Source organism: Capricornis sumatraensis, chromosome 6 (genome assembly GCF_032405125.1).
Source record: "Capricornis sumatraensis isolate serow.1 chromosome 6, serow.2, whole genome shotgun sequence".
Taxonomy (NCBI): Eukaryota; Metazoa; Chordata; class Mammalia; order Artiodactyla; family Bovidae; genus Capricornis; species Capricornis sumatraensis.
This window is the reverse complement of record NC_091074.1, coordinates 18724068-18747972: the sequence shown is the minus strand read 5'-3', so window position 1 is coordinate 18747972 and position 23905 is coordinate 18724068. Positions and strand designations below refer to the sequence as shown.

Sequence of the window (23905 nt, the reverse complement as noted above, 5' to 3'; positions counted from 1 at the left end):
CTTTGAACAGAAACACAGAACAAAGTGATGTGTTGATCAGCGGAAGAAAATGAACCGAAAGCAGACAGGAACCTAACCCTCCGTTTTTCATAGGAGCAGTGCTTCCATATTTGCTCATTCAGTGTTCATGGCACATTATCAGACTTCACTGCAGTGAATAACAAGAGTCAAATGAATCTCATGTAATGGGTACTAAGTGGTTGCCGTTGAGATTATCAGATTAATTTCATATCACGTGTAACAGTGTTATACTTTGTTGTGAAACTACATATGTTTGTGAGTAATTTAATAGAATGTTGTTCAGTCGCTAGGTTGTGTCCAACTCTTTGCCACCTCATGGACTTCAGCACACCAGGTTTCCCTGTCCTTCACTATCTCCCAGAGTTGACACAAACTTATGTCCATTGAGTCGGTGATGCCATCCAACCGTCTCATCCTCTGCCTCGCTCTTCTCTTCTTGCCTTCAATCTTTCCTAGAATCAGGGTCTTTTCTAGTGAGTCAGTTCTTCCCATCAGGTGGCCAAAGTATTGGAGTTTCCGCTTCAGCCTCAGTCCTTGCAATGAATATTCAGGACTAATTTACTTTAGGATTGACTAGTTCAGGGTTAAAAGAGACATTTGGGAGATTTTAACTTTGGTTTACGTAATATGAAATAGTAAAAAACTTAAAACAGTTTTTTATACATTCCTTCCTAAAATAAACTGTTTTTTCCTCCATCACCTAAAAGAATACCCTAATTATCTGTGTAACCAAATAGAATCATAAATTCTATTATGCTTATTGGGGGTATGAGCACAAAAAAAGAAAAAAAAAACCCTGCTTTTTCCTTCACTAGCCTTCTTTCAGTTTCTTCTGATTACTAATTTAAGGTGCACCTGGGGACTTCCCAGGTGGTCCAACTGCTAGGACTCCACACTTCCAATGTAGGGGTCCTGGGTTCTGTCTCTGGTCAGGGAGTTAGATCCCACATGCCACAGCTCAAGATCTTTCGTGCTGCAGCTAAGACCCAGTGCAGCCAAATAAATATGTAAACAAAAATAAATATTTAAGATATACCTGGTGTTCAGTTCAGTCACTCAGTCATATCTGACTCTTTGTGACCCCATGGACTGCAGCACGCCAGGCCTCCCTGTCCATCACCAACTCTCAGAGTTTACTCAAACTCGTGTCCATTGACTCGGTGATGCCATCCAACTATCTCATCCTCTGTCGTCCCCTCCTACTCCTGCCTTCAATCTTTCCCAGCATCAGGGTCTTTTCAAATGAGTCAGCTCTTCACATCAGGTGGCCAAAGTATTGGAGTTTCAGCTTCAGCATCAGTCCTTCCAATGAATATTCAGGACTGATTTCTTTAGGATGGACTGGTTGGAAGGAGTTACAGTTCCAAAGAAAGAAAGTTTATTTTACTAAAAAGTATAAGTAAACCACAAATATTAACTAATCACTCTAAATTATATTTTTTTATGTCACTTTGAACTCCCTGGTATGTCATTCCCTTAAAGAATTTTGGCTTATTGCTTTATAGTTGCTTCCAGAGTCTATTTATTATGTGTAGTTTTTAATGTAATTGATTAGCTTTTGATACTTTTGAATGAGTGGGGAATATCTTATTAGAATCAAATGGTGAATTAGCTAATTGTATTTACTTAACATTTGGAGGGATAAGTGAAAAGAGAAGGAAAACACTCAAATTGATTCAAAAGCAAAAATGAGGAAACAAGATAATTGGTGTATCCTTCAAGTCTTCTAATCCACCAAATATTAGACAAAACAAATTGGGGACTTGTCTTTAAATAGATGTGCTAAGCATATTCTTACTTCAGATTTTTTTTTTTTTTTTTTTTAGCTATTTTGTGTTAAGATATTGATTTTTCTCTAGAAGGGATGTTGAGGGCTACTAAAATGAAGCTCATAATTTCAACTTTTGATCAAAGTTTCCTTGGTGCCTGGCACTTAACACTATCTTAATGCCAGGAAATAAATTTTATCTGCTTCATCTTTAAGCAAGTTCTTGTTCCCTTCTAATGAAGTTGTGCTCAGTTATGCAGTTGTGTCCAACTCTGCAACCCCATGGACCATAGCCATTCAAGCTCCTATGTCCACAGAATTTTCCAGGCAAGAATACTGGAGTGGGTTGCCATTTGCTCCTCCAGGGGATCTTCCTGACCAAAGGATTGAACCCAAGTCTCCTGAGTCTCTTGCATTGGCAGGCGGGTTCTTTGCCACTAGCACCACCAGGGAAGAGTCACTTCTAATTTAGATTTTTAGGAAACGGGGGGTGGGGGGCAATATATTCTTTGAGACCAGTTGTCATCTCGGCCAGGCTTTTAAGCTTCCTGGTTACTTGTCATTCAGCAACTCTGTGGGAACGTGTTTATAAGCTATAAATATGTGCATTAATAATTTTTATTTCTTCTCTTTTAAACAAATTGGATTTTGTAAAAACAACAACAAGAATTGTATTTCCTGTTTAGTACAGGTATCTCTTCAGCCAAAAATCATTATAATGGTTATTGGATATTTGTTTTGTATTTAGTAATCTTATAAAGTGATTTCATCAGGTATTTCTTAAGAAAACCTCGCATGATTGGTGAAAATCATAATTTCATAGATGGAAAAACTGGGAGGTAGAAAAGCTGTGAACCTGCTTTCCAGTTAGAATATTCAGCCTCTGTTTTCTTGGTCTGTTTTGTAGGGGTTTTTTGAGGGGGGAAGGGTGGTTCTCCTTTTGTAAAAAATATCCCTGCCTTCCTGTTTTAGAGAGTGACTTACATTTTGCAATATCTGATGTTTTTCTCCTGCAGAGATATTCCAATGCCATTAGTCAGCTCAGGAGTGGAGCATGGAAACTTGAGAGAGCTGGCGTTTGCAAGAATGAAAGACCTTGGAATACAGGTAAGCGCCTGACCGTGACTGCAGAGATCAGAGTACTCTCAGACATGTGATCACCTGATAAACTTACAGGCTGGTCAGAGAGCTTCCATGCACTGAAGCCCTTCTTTCTGTACAGCATGTTGAAGCTGAAGTAGTGGTCCCGCCATCTGCACCCCATCCCTGCACCCCTCTGCTTTCTCCTAAAAGTGTGGGCTTGTCAATGTAACGGTTGTTTTCTCTTGCCTGCTGAAATTGCCAACTACGTAATTCAGCTCCTTTTTTAGAAAACCTCTTTTCTTTTGAAATACTGGGCGTGTGATTCTTGACCAGTGGTTATAGACAGATATGACCTCTGAAGAAACAAGGATGATATGCTGAAATAATTACCGATGCTACTGTCCAGCTAGGCCACTCTCCCTTGCCCCACCTTGCCCCTGTGTCTTTTCATTTCCTTTTTTATTTCATGAATATTTACTAAGCACCTCCTTTCTGCTTTCCCTGGAAGTATAAAGAGCCCGGGAATCTGCAGATGATTTTGAAATCACAATGTGGTTTAAAACTCCACGCCCTAGGAGCTGTTTCTCAGAGCTGCTAGGAGGAAAGGCCAGGGGGTGTCAAGGCCTGAGCCTGCATGCTGGCCTCTGCCTTGAGCTCCTGCTTCACTTGGTCTGGTGCGGAGCTGAGGGAGGTCCTCGCACACAGTGCAGACATGGACCACTCTTTGAAAGGCATTGTTTTAAGGTCTGCGCATCATGTTTGTGGACATACCTGAAACATTGTGTTCTCTCAGTTGATTTGTTATAAAGAAGTTTTTCTTTTCTTTTTTTCAGAAAATGGTCTAGAGTCTGTGAACATTATTGGCTTATTCTAACAAAACAATAATAATAAAATAATAATTTAAGTTCTAGAAAAATAGCAACTGTATGTACAGTCATTGTTATTTAGTCACTCGGTCCGGAGAAGGCAATGGCACCCCACTCCAGTACTCTTGCCTGGAAAATCCCATGGATGGAGGAGCCTGGTGGGCTGCAGTCCATGGGGTCGCTAAGAGTCAGACACGACTGAACGACTTCACTTTCACTTTTCACTTTGATGCACTGGAGAAGGAAATGGCAACCCACTCCACTGTTCTTGCCTGGAGAATCCCAGGGACAGGGGAGCCTGGTGGGCTGCCGTCTATGGGGTTGCACAGAGTCGGACACGACTAAAGCGACTTAGCAGCAGCAGCAGTTGCTCAGTCATGTCCAACTCTTTGTGACCCCATGGACCATAGCCAGCCAGGCTTCTCTGTCCATGGGATTTCCCAGGCAAGAATACTGGAGTGGGTTGCCATTTCCTTCTCCAGGGGATCTTCCTGACCCAGGGATTGAGCCCAAGTCTCCTGCATTGGCAGGCAGTTTCTTTACCACGGAACCACCAAGGAACCCCATGTACAGTAATGAATAGCCCCAGCCAATATGCGACTGCTCTGCTCCCTGGTCCCCAGCTGTCCCAGTTCCTCAGCTCCTCCTCCTCCTCCTGGCCTGGTTAGTCTGATAACCTCATCATCCAGCCATCATCTTTTTTTTTTTTTTGATTTATTTAAATTTTTTTTTTTTTATGTTACAATACTATATTGGTTTTGCCATACATTGACATGAATCCACCACAGGTGTACATGAGATCCCAATCCTGAACCCCCCTCCCACCACCCTCCCCATATCATCTCTCTGGGCCATCCCAGTGCACCAGCCCCAGGCATCCTGTATCCTATATTGAACCTAGACTAGCGATTCGTTTCTTACACAATAGTATACATGTTTCAATGCCATTCTCCCAAATCGTCCCACCCTCTCCCTCTCCCACAGAGTCCAAAAGTCTGTTTTTACATCTGTGTCTCTTTTGCTGTCTCGCATACAGGATCATCATTACCATCTTTCTAAATTCCATATATATGTGTTAGTATACTGTATTGGTATTTTTCTTTCTGGCTTACTTCACTCTGTATAATAGGCTCCAGTTTCATCCACCTCATTAGAACTGATTCAAATGTATTCTTTTAATGGCTGAGTAATATTCCATAGTGTATATGTACCACAGCTTTCTTATCCATTCGTCTGCTGATGGACATCTACGTTGCTTCCATGTCCTGGCTATTATAAACAGTGCTGGGATGAACAGCACTCTTACCCTCTTAAACCTTGATAGGCTCTCATAAAGTAATCTAGGATTGAGTCTCAAGACTGGAATTCAGTCGCAGCCAAAAGTTATCTAGTTTACCTAGGCAGTGTCTTTACTAGAAAATAAGGATAGCCCAGTCTCTTTCGTAAAAACCATTCCCCACCCCTCCAAGAAAGGACAAAAGCAGGCAAGTGTTCTTTAGGAGCATGGGATATGGGTTCCCGGAGCATGGAAATAGCTTAGTTTTTCTAGAACTGAATAACAAATGCTTATTTTCTCATAAAATTCTCTCCATATATACACCAAATACACTATTAGTAGTATACTGCAAGATGTCATCAGCTTTCCTAAGGTGATCTTTTCTCACCGATGGAAAGCGTTAGAGTCTTGGAAATAAGCTCCACAGTTTGTTCTATAGGGGAAAGTATACCACGGGACAGATAATAGTTCCTGTGAGGGTTTTGTAATTATAAGTGTCAGGCTTCACAGCCTGCACACTGGGTCGTGGAGTAGAAGCGAGAGTCACATCATGTAGCCAGGCCATGCACACGTCCACAGGCAACTTTGTGCTTCCTGGGACGTTCAGAGAGCCAGTCTGCCACCATGACACCGTGATTCGGACTGTATAGTAATAAAAGCTCTTTCCTCTCCTTCCTTGCATTCCTTCCTCCCTCCCATCCTTTATTCCACAGAGCCCTTCTCTGCAAAAGATAGCAGTCTTAGTTTCCCTCTTTCTGACATCTCTAAAATTCGATACGAACATGGTGATGCTAGAAACATTAACTGCTATAAAATGGTGACGTTTCCCAACATTAGGAATTCAGCTGTTACCCCTCTGTAGATATAGTTTGGGATTGCACTTTCAGATACAGTTGTGTCCTCTGGGTAAAACTGTGTTGAAACTTTAAGAGCTATGTTCTTTCAATATTATGTATCGATCTCCTTTGGATTCTAAACTCCTTTTAAAACCAAAACACTGTTAACTTCATATATTTCCATTTTGTTTTTCCCTATCTTCACATTTATTAAAAATGGCTTCATTTTTAAATTCGGTTTTTTAATCTCAATGTAAATTATGTCCAGATGTAATTTTGAGCCCAGAATTTGATGGAGAAGTTTCAGTAAAAATTGTATCAGTGACCGGTTTTATATCTGCCTCCCCTTCCCTCTTTCTTTTCTTTCTCTTTATTTTTTCCCCATTCCTACGTCCCTCCTTCCTCCCCTTTCTTCATTTCTTTTGCTTTGTTTTTTTCACAGTGTCGTGATGTGAGAACCAGAGAGGTTGGAATCCAAGAAATTCATCACAAAGTCCGGCCATACCAGGCGAGTGTCTTCATTTTGTAGAGATTAGGTCCTCCTCATTACTCTTTGTCAAGCCTGGGCCTATGCCTGCTTATGTTTTGTGCTGTCTTTAGTTGCTCTATCATGCCCGACTCTTTGCGACCTCATGGACTGTAGCCCGCCAGGCTCCTCTGTCCATGGGGATTCTCCAGGCAAGAATACTGGAGTGGGTTGCCATGCCCTGCTCCAGGGGCTCTTCCCAACCCAAGGATCAAACCCAGGTCTCCCGCATTGTAGATGGATTCTTTACCATCTGAGCCACCAGGGAAGCCCAAGAAAACTGGAGTGGGTTGCCTATCCCTTCTCCAGGAGAACTTCCCGACCCAGGAGTCGATCTGGGTTCTCCTGCGTTGCAGGCAGATTCTTTACCATCTGAGCCACCAGGGAAGCCCGAGAAGACTGGAGTGGGTTGCCTATCCCTTCTCCAGGAGAACTTCCCGACCCAGGAATCGATCTGGGTTCTCCTGCGTTGCAGGCAGATTCTTTACCAGCTGAGCTACCAGGGAAGCCCTATAGTTAGAACCAAAACCAAGCTCTCAAAGTTAATGAATAAACTAAGAGCAAAGAGTCATTGAGAATCGGGTCAAGTCAGCAAAGCCAGACATGAAGGTCACTCAACACTAGAAGGGCCAGGTTAGGAAGATAGGTTGGAACTTCATTATAGATTAGTACTATTCAGCAGAACTTTCTGCAGTGTTGGAAATGTCCTGTCATCTGTGCCACCTAATATGGAGTCAGCTACCAGTCACATGTGACAGTTAAGCACTCGAAAGGTGGCTAGTGCAAGAAGAACTTACTTTTTAATTTTATTTAATGTCACAGTGTCAAAGAATTCAAATATAAATAGCCAAATGTGACTAGTGGCTACCTTCAGGTAAAGCTGAGTGTCACGTGCTTATCTCTGTGTGCAACTGTTCAGTTATTGCCCGTTTGTGGTAATCAGGTGAAGAGATCACCCTCATCAACAGGGTTTCTATAAAACATATTATTAATGAATTAATTTCTCTCCTGTAATGTCATCATGTTAGCTATTTGTCAGATTTTTCTGTGGGGGTTCTCTTTCCTGTGGGAGCCTGTTTGAGAAAGGCTAGAAGAGATGAGATCTGCAGCTGATATTTCTCTTCTCAAAATGAATTGACAGTTTTGACATCTTGGACCTTTTAAGGAAAAAGTAGACCGTGGCACAGTTAGTTCTGCCAAATTTCTTGTGCAGTCCAGTTACACAGCAAACAAGAAGCTGAGGAGGAATGTCAGTGTCAATCTGATCGATCACCCCACTGTGGGTCCAATCTGCCTATTTTTGGAGTGCATCTGAGTGTGACCAAGCCCACATACGTAGCTTTCTCTGCAAGTCAATTGCTTAATATTTGTGCAGAGTACAAGGGCCACTTGAGCAGGATGCAAAAATCAAAACACCATGTAGAGTGCTAACACAAAAGCTTCCCCTAAAACCCCTCTCTGGTGACGGTATTTTCTTTAACCTGTTAATCTCACAATTAAGCATACTGTTGGGTTGGCCAAGAAGTTTTTTGGGTTTCTCCATAACATCTTATGAAAAAACCCAAATGTACTTTTTGGTCAACCCAATATTTTAAAGGTCCTGTGGGATACTTTTTCTGAAAATCCCGTCAAGGAATGAGACCAACACATTTTCCCCCCAAAAAGCAGGTTTTAGTGGAAGAGGTGAGAACTAAAAACCATTGAGCACCTCACAGTTCTGGGGCCCCGGGGTGTTCCCAAGAACTATGTACATGACATAATGTATAATTTTACCTTAGAGACTTTTCATAGAGGCTGAGAGATTTAAATCCATGGAAGTATTAACTGAGCCAAACCCTGTAAGAATCTTAAGGTTAATGAGGTTCAAGTATTTATAAAATGGTAACAGTTTTCCTCTTACACCATCTGTAGACAAGACACAAATTCTCAGCTATAGTCAGTGCTATTGAGAGACAAGTAAAAAGAAACGTAATTTGTGATTATTTATTGTCTATCCCTAACTATAGATATTAGTTTAAATAAATATATATAATTATAGAAATGTACTTTGTTCTCTCTTTTTATAAAAAAATGTTTTGTGTGGCTTTTTATTAAAACAGGTTGAATTGGTGAGAAGAGATTATGTTGCAAATGGAGGCTGGGAAACCTTCCTATCGTACGAAGACCCAGATCAGGACATCTTGATTGGCCTCTTGAGATTACGGAAGTGTTCAGAGGAGACATTCCGTTTCGAATTGGTTGGGGGTGTGTCCATAGTCCGAGAGCTGCACGTGTACGGAAGTGTGGTCCCCGTAAGCAGTCGGGATCCCACTAAATTTCAGCATCAGGTATCCTGGACTGTATTTCTGTTTGACTGTGGTTAAGAAGTTGCTCAAAGCAGGAAAAGAGAAAAGGGATTGCAGAGGGGAGAGGGAGGGCAGAGAAGGAAAGGAAGAGGAGAGGAGAAAGGAAAGTGCAGAAATAGAGGAGCCAACATTACTGTTGTTCAGAGAGGTTTTTCTCCCTTTGCGCATGAGGGAGGGGAGGGAGAGATGAATTGAGACTCAATCAACTGGAATATAATAATAGACTGAACCATAGGAAATTGCTATTTTTGAAAGTCAGAAATGATCTAATACCGGCAATTTTGTGTGATTCAACTATTTTGGAATCGAAGGAGATGATAATGTGAAAGAAAGCACTTACGAAATTTTAAAGCACTTTGTCAATGCAAGCTAAGAGATAGTGGCATGCTATTCTACTCCCCCAAACAACCTAAATAAATAACCACTTTTTTTCACTTTCAGGAGAGCAAGTTAAAACTGCTAATGGTGGACCTAGCATTAAACCCCCAAATAGATGATTTAAGAATATTGCCTGGTTTCCAAAAGCCTTTTAGAAACTGAAAGGGTGACTAATAATACAAGATTAGATGCTCCAGACTTGCATCACCTGGAGATTGCCTAGAACTTGTTTAAAAAGCAACAGAAATTGACAGGCAACTCCTCCCTTGCTGTGACTAGATTACATCATCCACAAAATACCTTGGGATGGCTTTTGTTGCAGAGTTATTCCTAGTCTGCCCCTGAGTACTTTTGGTATAATTGAATCATTTCTTTCCTTATGCCTATAAATGGGTTTTTGTCACTCTTTTAACGAGTTTAGCAGCTATTAAGTATCGGCCTTCTTGTTTTATGGACCCCTCTTAATGACCTCTCTCCTTCACAGTCCCTAACCCCCCTTATTGCTTCTTGGTAGGGCTTTGGCATGCTGCTGATGGAGGAAGCAGAACGGATAGCCAGAGAAGAACATGGATCTGGGAAAATAGCTGTTATATCAGGTAACTGGGGGTAGGCCTAGGGGGAGGGCAAAGTTCATGATTCATTCACATTGTTAACTTGGTACCACAATTAAAAGTGTCTCAGGCTGTTGCAGGGAGGGGGACCCCTTCCAGGGCCCAAGAGTGGGCTTTTGTCTGACACTGGGAAATCAATTGTCCAAGGAGACACACGTGCTGACAAAGCAAGAGACTTTATTGGGAACGGGTGCCCGGGTGGAGAGCAGAAGGGTACGGAACCCAGGAGGGCTGCTCTGCCGCGTGGCCCACAATCGCAGCTCTTTTGGTAATGGGATTAGTTTCCGGCTTGTCTCTGGCCAGTCGTTCTGACTCAGGGTCCTTCCTGGTGGTGTACACATCGCTCAGCATAGATGGATTCCAGCGAGAAAGATTCTGGGAGTTTGGCAGGACATATAAACTGGCGTCTTCACTCTCCTTTTGACCTTGCCCAAGTTCTTCCAGTTTATGGTAGTTTGTTATGGCCGCGTTCCTTATCAGGACCTCCTGTGCAAGTGGTTGCTCCTATGCAAGGACCACTCGTGCAAGTGGTTACTATTCGGGCCTGGCCAGGGTGGGCGGTTTTAGTCAGTGGTTCTCCTAACAAGGCCTCTCTTGCCTCTGTTTATGATTATTATATTCACAATTGGGCAGAGCCAAATAGGGAAAGACTGGTGGTGCTCTGGCACAAAGAAAATTGCTGTAAGCAGTCTGGCAGAATAGAGCTTGCAGACACTCTTTGCTGGCAAGATGAGTAATCTGTGCCCCATCTCCTCATGGTCTCCCCTGTCTCCTCATGTCCCCTGTCTTCATGGTATGCTCCTGAACCCCATCTCCTCATGGTCTCCCCTGTCTCATGTCCCCTATCTTCATGGTGCCCTCCCGTACCCCATCTCCTCATGGTCTCTCCTGTCTCCTCATGTTCTCTATCTTCATGGTGCCCTCCTGTACCCCATCTCCTCATGGTCTCCCCTGTCTCATGTTCCCTGTCTTCATGGTGTCCTCCTGAACCCCATCTCCTCATGGTCTCCCCTGTCTCATGTCCCCTATCTTCATGGTGCCCTCCCGTACCCCATCTCCTCATGGTCTCTCCTGTCTCCTCATGTTCTCTATCTTCATGGTGCCCTCCCGTACCCCATCTCCTCATGGTCTCCCCTGTCTCATGTTCCCTGTCTTCATGGTGTCCTCCTGAACCCCATCTCCTCATGGTCTCCCCTGTCTCATGTCCCCTATCTTCATGGTGCCCTCCCGTACCCCATCTCCTCATGGTCTCCCCTGTCTCCTCATGTCCCCTATCTTCATGGTGCCCTCCCGTACCCCATCTCCTCATGGTCTCCCCTGTCTCATGTCCCCTGTCTTCATGGTACTCTCCTGTACCCCATCTCCTCATGGTCTCCCCTGTCTCCTCATGTCCCCTATCTTCATGGTGCCCTCCTGTACCCCATCTCCTCATGGTCTCCCCTGTCTCCTCATGTCCCCTATCTTCATGGTGCCCTCCTGTACCCCATCTCCTCCTGGTCTTGTGCTTCATTGCCCAGTTACTCTGTCTGGGAAAATGAAATCAGATGAATGAATCTAAGAAAATCATAAGTTAATGTGGTAATTGCCAGTATTGTTCAGAAAATTAAAATAGAACCTCATTGCTAGTACAAGATGTTTCAAGACAGAGTTCCTTACTCCTTAAAAATTGTTTTCAATGACTTTGTTCCGGGGAACAGATTTCTTTACCGTTTTGGAAGCATTCCCCTTAGCCTCACCTAGGACATCAGGTGATTGGGGGAGGTGGGCGTGAAGAGATGTCTGGTATAAGTGGAATAAAAAATAGCATGACTGCACCCATTCACTCATACTCTTCAGTGTCATACCCTTACAAAATTTGCTCTTCTCAATCAGCAGCTAACAGTGAAAGCCCTGATCAAGATTCAGGTTACTTTTCCCTCCAGCATTATTAAATGAACCTTAAAAAAAAAATCAGTGGTATGTTGCCAATCAATCAATCAATACCTTGGCCCAGATTTTAATGATTACAGTTATGAAAATGTAATGACCCATGCTCCCTTAATCGATTATTTAATCTGGCTGTGGTTTTTGGCATTTTCCAGACAGATTAATAAAGCATTTTTTAACACTGCTAGCTCCCTATATTTTTCTATGTTATCTTGAATATTTTTTATTGACGTATAGGTGATTTACAGTGTTGTGCTAGTTTCTGCTGTACAGCAAGATGACTCAGTTATATACATACACAATTCTTTTTTATGTTCGTTTCCATTATGGTTTATCCCAGGGTATTGAATGTAGTTCCCTGTGCTACGCAGTAGGACCATCCTAACCGCAGCCGTTTACATCTGCCAGCCCCACACTCCCAGTCCATCCCTCTGCCTCCCGCCTTGGCAACCATGTCTGTTCTTTGGGTTTTTTCTGTTACCTTAAACCCTCTAAAGAGGTGGGAATTAAATGAAGCTCACCTGATTGGTTGCCAGTATTTGTAATTTAAAAAGGTTTACTTCTCAATTGTTCAGCTTGTGGTTGAAAGAGGTCAACCTTCCCTGGTACCAGGAAAGGGCCAGACTGACTCAGAGCTCATTATACATGTGCATCTGTGAATCACCTGAAATTTCAGCTGGCCTCTTTTGCCAGCGAACTGTCAGTGTTTCCAGTAGTACAGTGCTTTCCAAGCCTTAATGTATTTGTGAATCATCTGGAGATCTTGTTAAAGTGCAGATTGTGACTTGTTGGGTCTGGGTTGGAGCCTGAAGGCCAACGTGTCTAACCGGCTCGTAGTAAGACCATTCTGATTGTCTTCAGATCACACTTTGAGGAGCAAGGTTTTAGTATTCTCTTCCAAATGTAGTATTCTGTTTCAGATCAGTAAGGTAAAGGTATTCTCTGTGACCCTGGCAGCGCCTGCATTCCCAAAGTCTGATATGCAGCTGTGTGATTTTCTGGTATCTGTGGGAACCTGATGAATTTTAAAACTGAAGGGTATCTGTATTCTGTCACTTCTCTGCATTAGTTAATTTGCCTTCGTGCTATCTATCTCTTTTTTGAAATGTTATATGCAGAGAGGAGTGTCTGATTTGCCTGGGGACACATTCAGTTACCTGTAAGAACCTTACTGTTTTTTGAACAGTGTCTTACTAAGTGGAAATCAGCATCTGTGCTCTTTTTAGGTTATTATTCTAATCTAAATAATAGCTCAATTTCAGATCATCTGCTTGTTGAACTTTTAAAATAGCAAGAAGAGACTTGCTATAAATAACAGGGAAGAACCTTTCCCATTACTAGCTGTCACAGGTAGACTACTGGTACAGGGCTTTCTCTTGGCCAGCAGGTTTTTACAGGAGCAGCCCTGGAAATGTGCTTTTGGTACTCAGGTGAGTGCTGTGGGAGGAAGTGCCAGTGCCCTGTACTGAAGAATCCACCTAGGGCCTTGGCTTTCTGTTTGACCCAAGATCTGATCCCCCTTCAGATGAAAACATTAAGAACATTTACTCTGTGTGTGATGCATTGTATTTCTCTGATTTAGTAACGTATTAGTGTTCTATTTGAGTTCCTGAATTAGACACCTGAGGTGTCCATTATTCAGAACTTCAAGGAAGACAGATTTAAAGTGTCCTTGTTGGGTTTTAATCATAATGTGTTTCTTGGTTGGTTGTTTTCCTTCCCTCATTTGTTCAGTTGACTTTGGTCTTCCTGATTTAAGTACAGTGCTCTGTGTGTGTGTGTGTGTGTGTGTGTGTGTGTGTTAATTGGTTTTTGTAAAGAGTCAGTTATTCTCCATAAGTTGATCCTTAGAATGAAAATCTTAGGAGAGTGCTGGTGCTTCCGTGCTGCGTTTATTCACAGTACTTCATTAGACGTGATGTGTAAGAAGAGACACTTGGGCAGGGGCGTTAAGATTCTGTTCCTGCACTGACAGCAGCTCTCCTTGTGATGATCTTGAATAATGTTGCTCTAATCTCCACGGACCTTTATTTCTTTACTGAAAATAAGTGTGTTAGGTTAACATTTGCCATTCTAACAGTCTAGAAATGTGCCCCTTAAATAGCTTCATCTCTTTTAGTTCTCAACAAGGTCAGTTGTGTTTTTACTGATTTCATATTGAGTAGATTCTTTTAGGAAACCATACCAGGAGACCCTTTAATTTCATTAGTAATTAGTCTCATTCAGTCTGGGTATTTGATGATAGAAATGATGATAAAGTTTCCCGTAGGTGGCTAATCCTATCTGTGAAATGAAGTGGATGCCTGTCCCCCTCAGTCCCATCTGCTGATACTTTGTGATCTGTGTCCTGCCTTGCTTGTTTTTTCTTTTCCTGACCTTGTCCTTGATTTGTAAATCTATCCTTCCCCTGGTCTGTAGGCTTTTGTATAACTCATACACAGTGGTAGCCTAGATATTCTGTCCTGGCATAACTAGTAGCTTGAAGAAGGGAGAGACAGATCACTTATCATGCTGGTTACACTGACACTAAGAGGCATGCGTTTATGTAGAATTCTTTTAATTAAATTCTGATTCACTATGATTCCCCTTTATCTTGCCAGCAGATTGTTTCTGTTACTTGGATTTATAACCCTCAATCCTGCCTCTGGACAATATGACTAACTACACAGTAGATCTGATTTCAAGCACTAGTCAGAAAGACTCCATATATTCTGTTTTTCCATATTAAAACACAAATTGTTTTTTATTTGTTGTCTCAATATATTTTGTTTATAAAAGGTCCATGTTGTGTATTTCACAGCTGCTTTATAAAAGATTAACTTGATAGCTACATGAGAAAATTGAAAACCCGTTTATCAACATCAAATGAAACACTGTCTCAGAGTGTCTTTTCTTTTTTATATGTTTATTTGGCTGTGCTGAGTCTTAATTGCAGCACACAGGATCTTTGATCTTCCTTGTGGCATGTGGGATCTTTTTTTTTTTTTTCCTAAGTTGGGGTATGTAGCTGTGGAATGTGGGATCTAGTTCCCTGACCAGGTATCAAACATGAGCCCCCTACATTGGGAATGTGGCATTTTAGCCCCACCAGGGAAGTCCATCAGAGTGACTTTTAAGTTTATTCATTCTGCCTGAGTAAATTGTCTTGGTAAACTGTGTGTTTCAAATTAACCATCAACTCTAACTGTTAAAGCAATAATGAATTTCTTAACACCAGAATCACTACATTTCTGGAGTGTCTCCTGTGTGCAGGGGCCCAGGGCTGAGAGGGCAGATAGAGGAAGGAGGAGATGATGCCCTGCCTTTGAGGGATGTTCACGTGGACCAGAGCAGCTCATGCAGTCTTCACCCTGCAGCTTGTCTGTAACTGCAGAGGAAGACAGGTTTTTCCCTACTTAGACTATTTCTCAACTTAGGATTAGCTGCTTCAGCATGAGAAAACAATCTTTTTCTACATATAAAAATGGGTAAATCACTACTATGAGAACAATCAGCTTATGAAATAATATGCAGGCAGGAAATAATAGTTAATTGCTGCTAAATACCCAAGCAATTAATTAGTCCCTATTAAGTCCAAGCGCTATAGTATCTTTCATCAACTTACTCTTGTTGCTTCTATCAACATCCAATTGTTTAAGATGAACAAATTGTATTTACTTAAAAGCCATGATGTTTATCTACCTAGATGATCAGCTTTCTCTCCTTTAAAAATGTTACGATGGAGCAGTTTTTTTCTCTTCCCCCTTATAGTGTCAAGTGCAGAGATTTATACTGTAGAACCTAACCATAACATTTGAAATGCCATCACTAATAATCACCATGGAAACTGGAGATCTCTGATGTCACACTGCCCGAACCATTTTTGAAAGGGCAAATATAACTGTCAAGAGACACTATTTAAAAAGCCACTTAATACCCCCAACAAAATGACCTTTTTTCCTTTAGGCAGTTTTGGCTAGGTTTCAGATCCAGTCGTGTTCCTGTTTCATTTTGCCAGGCTAATTGCTATGCATCATGACGGACAGCTATTCCCCAAGCTCCCCCCACTACCTTCGTCATAAGCAGTACCCTATTTCTTTCAAGTAGAAAATTAACATGGCCATTGGCCAAGAATTGCACCAGGCTGACGGATCAAACGATGATGAGGAATGAGGAAAATATCAGATTGTTTGATGACAGAAATCACTGAAGTCAGAGATCAATAGCCATTTTGTTTCAGCCTATTAAAAAGGCAAAGAAGAGGGCAGGGGAGGCGAGTTTAAATATAGGATGAGCAAACTGAGTTTCTGTGGGGATACGATTATTCTAGATCATGGAGCTCAGAGACACATGACTCTAAAGGCATGTTTACAATCCCAACTAGTGAAAAACATCATTGTGCCTGAGACTTACAGCGTCTGATATGGCTTCCTGGAACTGAAATGAATGGTCTTGTACCCCAGAAACACTCATTAACAAAATAATATTTGGGCAAAAGTAACAATTATTTTGTTTCATTGGCCAGTGTTCCAGGCTGCACATATCTCCCTCAGTTGGAGGCAAAGGTAGTTTTGTGCTTTGCATTTTCATCTAGTTGGGAAAAAGGGCACATTTGTAACTAGATCTGTCTGGTAATGGACTCATAATCATTACTAAAAGGCCTGGAAAAGCTTTTCCTCATTTTGGCTCACCTGTTTGCTAATGGACACAGGAAGCTCGCCAAAGGCAAACCAGTTTGGGCCATGTGTGTTAATATAGAACGTCTCAGGAAGGAAGGAAAAGATAGTTTCGCCTTTTCTAACTTCATAATAATTTATCCCTTTACAGTTTTTTCATAAATTATTCACTGTAAGTTGCTCAGTTGTGTCCAACATTTTGCATCCCCATGGACTGTGGTCCACTAGGCTTCTCTGCCCATGGAATTCTCCAGGCAAGAATACTAGAGTGGATAGCCATTTCCTTCTCCAGGGGATCTTTCCAATCCAGGGATCAAACCAGGTCTTCTGCAATGCAGGCAGATCCTTTATCATTTGAGCCACCAGAGAAGTCCAAATGATTTCCTAATATTCCCTTAATGAAATCTACACGTTCAGGTCAGTCGTGTCCGACTCTTTGCGACCCCATGAATCGCGGCACGCCAGGCCTCCCTGTCCATCACCAACTCCCGGAGTTCACTCAAACTCATGTGCATTGAGTCGGTGATGCCATCCAGCCATCTCATCCTCTGTTGTCTGCTTCTCCTCCTGCTCTGGTAGAGGAGCAGAGTTAGAGTGTATGGTTCCTAAGAATATTCCTGAGCAGTCTGGGAGCTTTGATATAAAGGCTTGCTTTTTTGTTACATGCTTCACAGGCTTTTTTCTGTGGAAGGACGCCTTCCTCAGAAGTCTAGCCTGCAGTGGTCACCGTCTGCTGTCTGTCACAAAGGCCCTTTTATAGTTCGTTGCAGTCTTAACTCCTTATCACTGTAACATTTGTGTGCTTGGTACTGTTCTTTTCTCCGAGTGTTTGACATTGCTCTAACCCATTCAGTTTGATAAGGCTCTTCTCTTTGAGATCAATTAGAGGGAAGGATTTGGCAAATTCTTGCCGGTTGGGTGAGCAGATAACTAAATAATGCTGAAAAGACTGATGCTGCCTTTTTTAGCGGCAGCCAAGATGCTGATATTATGGAGCCTTTTAGCTGGGACGCTTGTGATTCCAGCAGGACATTGTTGTTGTTTTCTAGTCAGTCAGTCATGTCCAACTCCATGTGACCTCACAGACTGCAGCACACCAGGCTCCTCTGTCCTCCAGGGGATGTGCTCAAATTCTTGTCCACTGAGTCTGTGGTACTATGTAACCACCTCACCCTCTTCCTTTTTGTTGTTCAGTCGCTAAGTCGTGTCCAACTCTTTGCAACCCTGTGGACTGCAGCACAGCAGGCTTCCCTGACCTTCACCATCTCCCAGAGCTTGCTCAAACTCATGTCCATTGAGTTGGTGCTGCCATCCAACCATCTTGCCCTCTGTTGTCCCCTTCTCCTCCTGGTCCCCTTCTCCTCCTGCCCTCAGTCTTTCCCAACATCAGGGTCTTCTCCAATGAGTTGGCTCTTCACATCCCGTAGCCAAAGTATTGGAGCTTCAGCTTTAGCACCAGGCCTTCCAAAGAATATTCAGCATTGATTTCCTTTAGGATTGACTGGTTTGATCTCCTTGCAGTCCAATGGACTCTTAAGAGTCTTCTCCAGCCCCACAGTTCGAAAGCATCAATTCTTTGGTACTCAGCCTTCTTTATGGTCCATCCATACATGACCACTGGAAAAACCATGGCTTTGACTATACAGACCTTTGTTGGTAAAATGATATCTCTGCTTTTTAATAAACTATCTAGGTTTGTCATAGCTTTTCTTCCAAGGAGGAAGCGTCTTCTAATTTCGTGGTTACAGTCACTGTCCACAGTGATTTTGGAGCCCAAGAAAATGAAATCTGACACTATTTCCACATCTGTTTACCATGAAGTGATGGGACTGGATGCCATGATCTTCATTTTCCGAATGTTGAGTTTTAAGCCAGCTTTTTCACCCTCCTCTTTTACCTTCATTAAGAGGCTCTTTAGTTCCTCTTCACTCTCTAACTATTGCTTCTTGTCCTGTATGCAGGTTTCTCAGGAGGTGGGTAAGGTGGTCTGGTATTCCTATCTCTTTAAGAATATTCCACAGTTTGTTGTGATTCACAAAGACTTTAACGTAGTCGATGAAGAAGTAGATTTTTTTTGGAATTCACTTGCTTTTTCTATGATCCAGCAGATATTGGCAATTTTATCTCTGTTTCCTCTGCCTTTTCTAAATCCAGGTTTAACATCTAGAAGTTCTCGGTTCACATACTGATAAAGGCTAGCTTGAAGGATTTTGAGCATAATCTTGCTAGCATATGAAATGATTGCGATTGTATGGTAATTTGAACATTCTTCAGCATTGCCTTTCTTTGGGATTGGAGTGAAGACTGCCCTTTTCCAGTCCTGTGGCCACTGCTGAGTTTTCCAAAGTTGCTGGCATATTGAGTGCAGCACTTTCACAGCATCATATTTTAAGATTTGAAATAGCTTAACTGGAATTCCATCCTCTCCACTAGCTTTGTTGGTAGGAATGCTTTCTAAGGCCCACTTGACTTCACACTCCAGGTTGGCTCTAGGTGAGTGACCACACCATCATGGTTATCTGGGTCATTAAGACCTGTTCTGTACAGTTCTTCTGTGTATTCTTGCCATCTCTTCTTAATATCTTCTGCTTTTGTTAGGCTCATATTGTTGCTTTCCTTTATTGTGCCCATCTTTGCATGCAATGTTCCCTTGGTATCTCTAATTTTCTTGAAGAGATCTCTAGTCTTTCCCATGCTGTTGTTTTCCTCTATTTCTTTGCAGTGTTCACTTTAGAAAGCTGTCTTATCCCTCCTTGCTATTCTCTGGAACTCTGCATTTAACTCAGTATATCTTTCCCTTTCTCCTTTGCCTTTCACTTCTCTTCTTTTCTCAGCTATTTGTAAAGCCTCCTCAGGTGACCACTTTGCCTTCTTGCGTTTCTTTCTTGGAATGGTTTTAGTTACCGCCCCCTATACAACGTTATGAACCTCTATCCCTAGTTCTTCAGGTACTCTATCATATCTAATCTCTTGAATCTATTTGTCACTTCCACTGTATAATCATAAGGGATTTAATTTAGGTCATACCTGAATGGCTTAGTGGTTTTCCCTACTTCAATTTAAGTCTATATTTTGCAATAAGGAGTTCATGATCTGAGCCACAGTTCCTGGTCTTGACTCTGCTGACTGTATAGAGCTTCCCCATCTTTGGCTGCAAAAAATATTATCAATCTAATTTCAGTGTTAACCATCTGGTGATGTCCACATATAGTCATTTCTTGTGTTGTTGGAAGAAGGTGTTTGCTATGACCAGTGCGTTCTCTTGGCAAAACTCTATTAGCCTTTGCCCTGCTTCATTCTGTACTCTAAGACCAAACTTGCCTGTTACTCCAGGTATCTCTTGACTTCCTACTTTTGCATCCAGCCCCTTATGATGAAAAGGACATCTTTCTTTGGTGTTAGTTCTAGAAGATCTTGCAGATCTTCATAGAACCACTCAGCTTCTTCGGCATTAGTGGTTGGGGCGTAGACTTGGATTATTGTGATACTGAATGATTTGCCTTGGAAACAAACCATTTTGGACTGTTTTATTGCTTATGAGGGCTACTCCATTTCTTCTAAGGGAAGTAGATATAATGGTCATCTGAATTAAATTCTCCCATTCCCATCCATTTTAGTTCACTGATTCCTAAAGTGTCAACGTAAACTCCAATTTACCTTGATTCATATACCTAACATCCCAGATTCCTACACAGTATTGTTCTTTACAGCATCGGACTTTACTTCCATCAGCAGACGCATCCAGAACTGGGCATCATTTCCACTTTGCCTCAGCCTCTTCACTCTTTCTCAAGCTACCTCCCTGCTCTTCCCCAGTAACATATTGGACACCTACCAACCTAGGGGGCGCTTATCTGTCAGTGTCATAGTTCTTTGCCTTTTCATACTGTTCCTGGGGTTCTCAAGGCAAGAGTATTGAAGTGGTTTGCCATTCCCTTCTCCAGTGGACCACGTTTTGTCAGGGACAGATGTGCAGGGACATGCCCTTTGGCCACTCCACATAGCTGGAGGATATGCCTGGTGCCCTAGTTGTCCCACTGCTGGTCTTCGTTGAGCGTGTAAACCTTCACCAGCCTTCGGGTGTCAGTCAGCGTGTGGCCCAAAGTCAAGGCACATGAGCCTGGCTTAAACTGTTGTCTCGAACCAACAACTCACGTTTTTAAGACATTAGGTGATGGACTTAGATTTTAGCTTGTGGCCACAGGATAATGCTTGCTTATGCACCTCACTACCTCCCGAAGCATCCACTTGCTCAGTTTGTCCCTTTGGTAAAGGAATCACTGATGTTTGGTACACCAGTCAGAAGCCCCAGATTTATACCCCGTGTGGTCTGTTAGCTCTTACTGCAAATCCTAATTAGTAGTTGTCATTTATTACAGAGGAACACATCCTCCCAACATTTAGTGGCTTAGAACAACCGTTTTATTTGTTCAGTGATCCTGAGGGTCAGAAACTCAGCAGGGCATAGGGAAGATGGCTTGTCTCTGATCCATGATGTCAGCGCCTCAGCTGCAGTGCCTTAAACGGTTGGCAGCTGCCGGGGTGACGCATACGGAGTCTCTTCTAGGCGGCAGCGAGTGTGCTCTGCTGAGACTGTCAGCATGAGCACCTTAGTTCTTCTCCACACGCTTGAGCTTCTCCTGGCATGAAGGCTGGCCTCTCAGAGGCATAGAAGTTGTAGAACATCTTATGTGCGTTATTTATGGCTGTGTAATTTTTTAAAAAACCACAGATGTTAGTCACTGAAAACAGCAGTTATTTCAGTCTTCATAGGTCAGGAATCTAGAAGGAATCTAGCTGGGTGCCTCTGGCCCAGAGCATCTCATAAAGCTGCAGTTAGGGTGTCAGCCAGGGCTGTAATTTCAGAGATTCAGCTGGGGTTGAAGGGTCCACTTCCAAGTTCACTGTGTGGTCTTTGGGAGACTTCAGTTCCTCACCGGCTGCTGGTCTCAGGGCCAGTGTTCCTCCCTAGGACCACCATCTCTCTAAGGCTGCTCATCACGTGGCCACCTGCTTCCCCCAGCAGAGTGATCACAGAGACAGAACCCCTTTGAGATGGCAGCCCTAGTCTTAACAACCTGGTCTCAGAAGAGAGCCAGTGCGTCTACCCCACCTTCAGGGAGAAGAGGGTCATTCTGTTTTTTCCTTGCTTATTTATGTACTTGCTGCGCTGGGTCTCCATTGCCGCACCGGCTTCTCTACTTGCGGTGAGCTGGGGGCCACTCTGTAGTGGTCGTGTTCAGGCCTCTCATCGCGGTTGCTCCTCTTACTGTGGAGCACGGGCTCTCAGCGTGCAGGCTTCAGAAGTTGCAGCATGTGGGATCTCCCCGGATCAGGGATCAAACCTGTGTCTCCTGCATTGGCAGGCAGATTCTTTACCAGTGAGCCTCCAGGGAAGTCCTGAGGGTCACTTTACCTGCCACGATGTGGCTTTTGCCCCATTCTGTTGGTTAAGGAAGTCATTGGGCCAGCCCAGATTTAAAGGGAAAAGAAAAAAAAATTCCACTTCTCAAAAAGACAGGATCTGGTAGTGGCTATCTTTGGATACTAAGTGATCAAATACATTTTTATTAACTTGTGATTAATAGGCATCCAGTCCCTTTCCACAGGAAACTTCATTTAGCCTTCTCCCAGGATGGACTCTCTTTGGGCATACCTGGACTCAAAGGTTCTAGTCCTAATCCTGATATCCAGATTTTCATACAGCCGTCAAGGCGGCACAGTTACACCTAACTTGGTCCTAAGCAGAATCTGCCAGGCGGGCCCCGCAGGCCACACCTGCAGCTGACCTTCGTCTGCCATCTCTTCCGTGAGGACGTTCCTGTTTCCCCCTACAGGCCTGCCTAAAGATCTATAATGTTGACCTTTTATGTCTTCCTCCTAGGTTATGGAATAGAAAAGACCAGTTTTAGACCGAGGGTGCCTGCTTTGAGATTGGATCCTAATCCACATTCCTTCCTCCCCATAAAAAACTGAAGATAGTTAATGCACCTTAAAGTCTCCTCTCCCCCCGCTTTACTTTGGGAAATTGTACATATACTAACATAAAATTTGCTGTTATAACCATTTTAAAAAGTGTAGGGTTCAGTGGCATTAGTTACATTCATGGTGTTGGGCAGCCATCACCCCTATTTTCAAAACGTTTTCATCACTCCAGGCAGAAACGCCATACTTATTAAGCAGCAATTTCCAATTCCCCCATCTCCCAAGCCCGTGGTAAGTTCCAGTCTACTTTCTGTCTCTATGAAATGGAATCATACAACATATGTCCTTTCGTGTCTGGCTTATTTCACTTAGCGTACTGTCTTCAAGGTTCAGCTGTGCTATACACACACACACACACACACACACACACGCATGCACGCACGCACACACGCACGCACACACGCGCACACACGCACTTTGGGGCTGTCGCCCTCTTTTGGCTGTTGTCAGTGATGTTGCTGTCACATTGATGTATGAATATCTGTTGAGTCTCTGCTTTCCGTTCCTTTGCGTCTGTATCCAGAAGTGAGGTTGCTGGGCTACTGGTGCTTCTGTTTCACTTTCTGAGGAATCGCCCCGTTGCTTCCTCCTGCTGCTGCACATCATTTGATTTTCCCATCAACAGTGCACAAGGGTTGTATTTTCTCCACATCCTTGTCTGTACTTATCTTCATTTTTATAACCATCCTAACGAGTGTGAAGTGGCGTTGTGCTGTGGCTTTGACTTACGTTTCCTTAATGACTAAACTGACATTGAACATCTTTTCGTGTGCTTTCTTTGTGTGGATCTTTTTTTAAAAAGAGTCTGTTCAAGTCCTTTGCTCATTTTGTGTTAGGGTCATTATCTTTTTGTCGATGAGCTGTAAGAATTTTTAATATTTGCTGGCTACTAGACTCTAAAATGATCTGTGATTTACAAATATTTTCTCCTGTAGATATTCATAAAGATAGTGGTCCGTAGTTTTCTTTGTCGGGTTTGCCTGGCTTTGATATCATGGTTTTGTTAGCCTCACAGAATGAGTTAGGAAGTGTCCCTCTTCATTTTTTTGGGTTTGTTTGGGAAGGATTGGTGTTAATTGTTGGTGTTAACACACTAGGCTATCCAGTGTGTTGGTGTACATACATATTCGTATTATTATCATACTCTCATAATTCTTTTTCTTGCTGTAAAGTCAGTAATAGTGTTTCCTCTTTCATTTCTAATTTTAGCGATTTGAGTCTTTCTTTTTCCTTTGTACTTTCTTCCCCATACTTTGTATGATTTCAGTCTTTTGAAATTTATTAGTACTTGTCTTATGGTCTGATAACATGATCTGACTTGAAAAATGTTCCGTATCCTCCGTGGAAAATGTCTGTTCTGCTGTTGCTAGGAGATGTGTTCTGTTAGGTCTCATTGGTTTAAAGTGGTGTTCCAGTCCTCCATTACTGAAAATGTGTGCTGAAGACTCCCACTCTTATTGCAGAACAAAGTTTCCTTTCAGGTCTGTCCATTCTTGCCTCAGATACTTTGGGGCTCTGTTGTTAGGTGTGTATATATAATTTTTAAACCTTGATGAGCTGAACTTTTTTTTATCAATTTGTGACTATAGCCTGGCAGACCATAGTCTATGGTGTTGCAAAGAGTCGGAC

General features: G+C 42.6%; 1 protein-coding gene across 1 annotated transcript in view; it reads left to right on the top strand.

Annotated features, from left to right (window-relative positions):
- The window catches only part of ELP3 (elongator acetyltransferase complex subunit 3), a 123336-nt gene that overhangs the window by 80913 nt on the left and 18518 nt on the right, over positions 1-23905 (top strand). Inside the window, exons 11-14 of the mRNA XM_068973815.1 lie at positions 2806-2896; positions 6293-6358; positions 8476-8703; positions 9614-9695. Of these exons, the coding sequence (XP_068829916.1) occupies positions 2806-2896; positions 6293-6358; positions 8476-8703; positions 9614-9695 (467 nt within the window). The remainder of the gene's footprint in view (positions 1-2805; positions 2897-6292; positions 6359-8475; positions 8704-9613; positions 9696-23905) is intronic.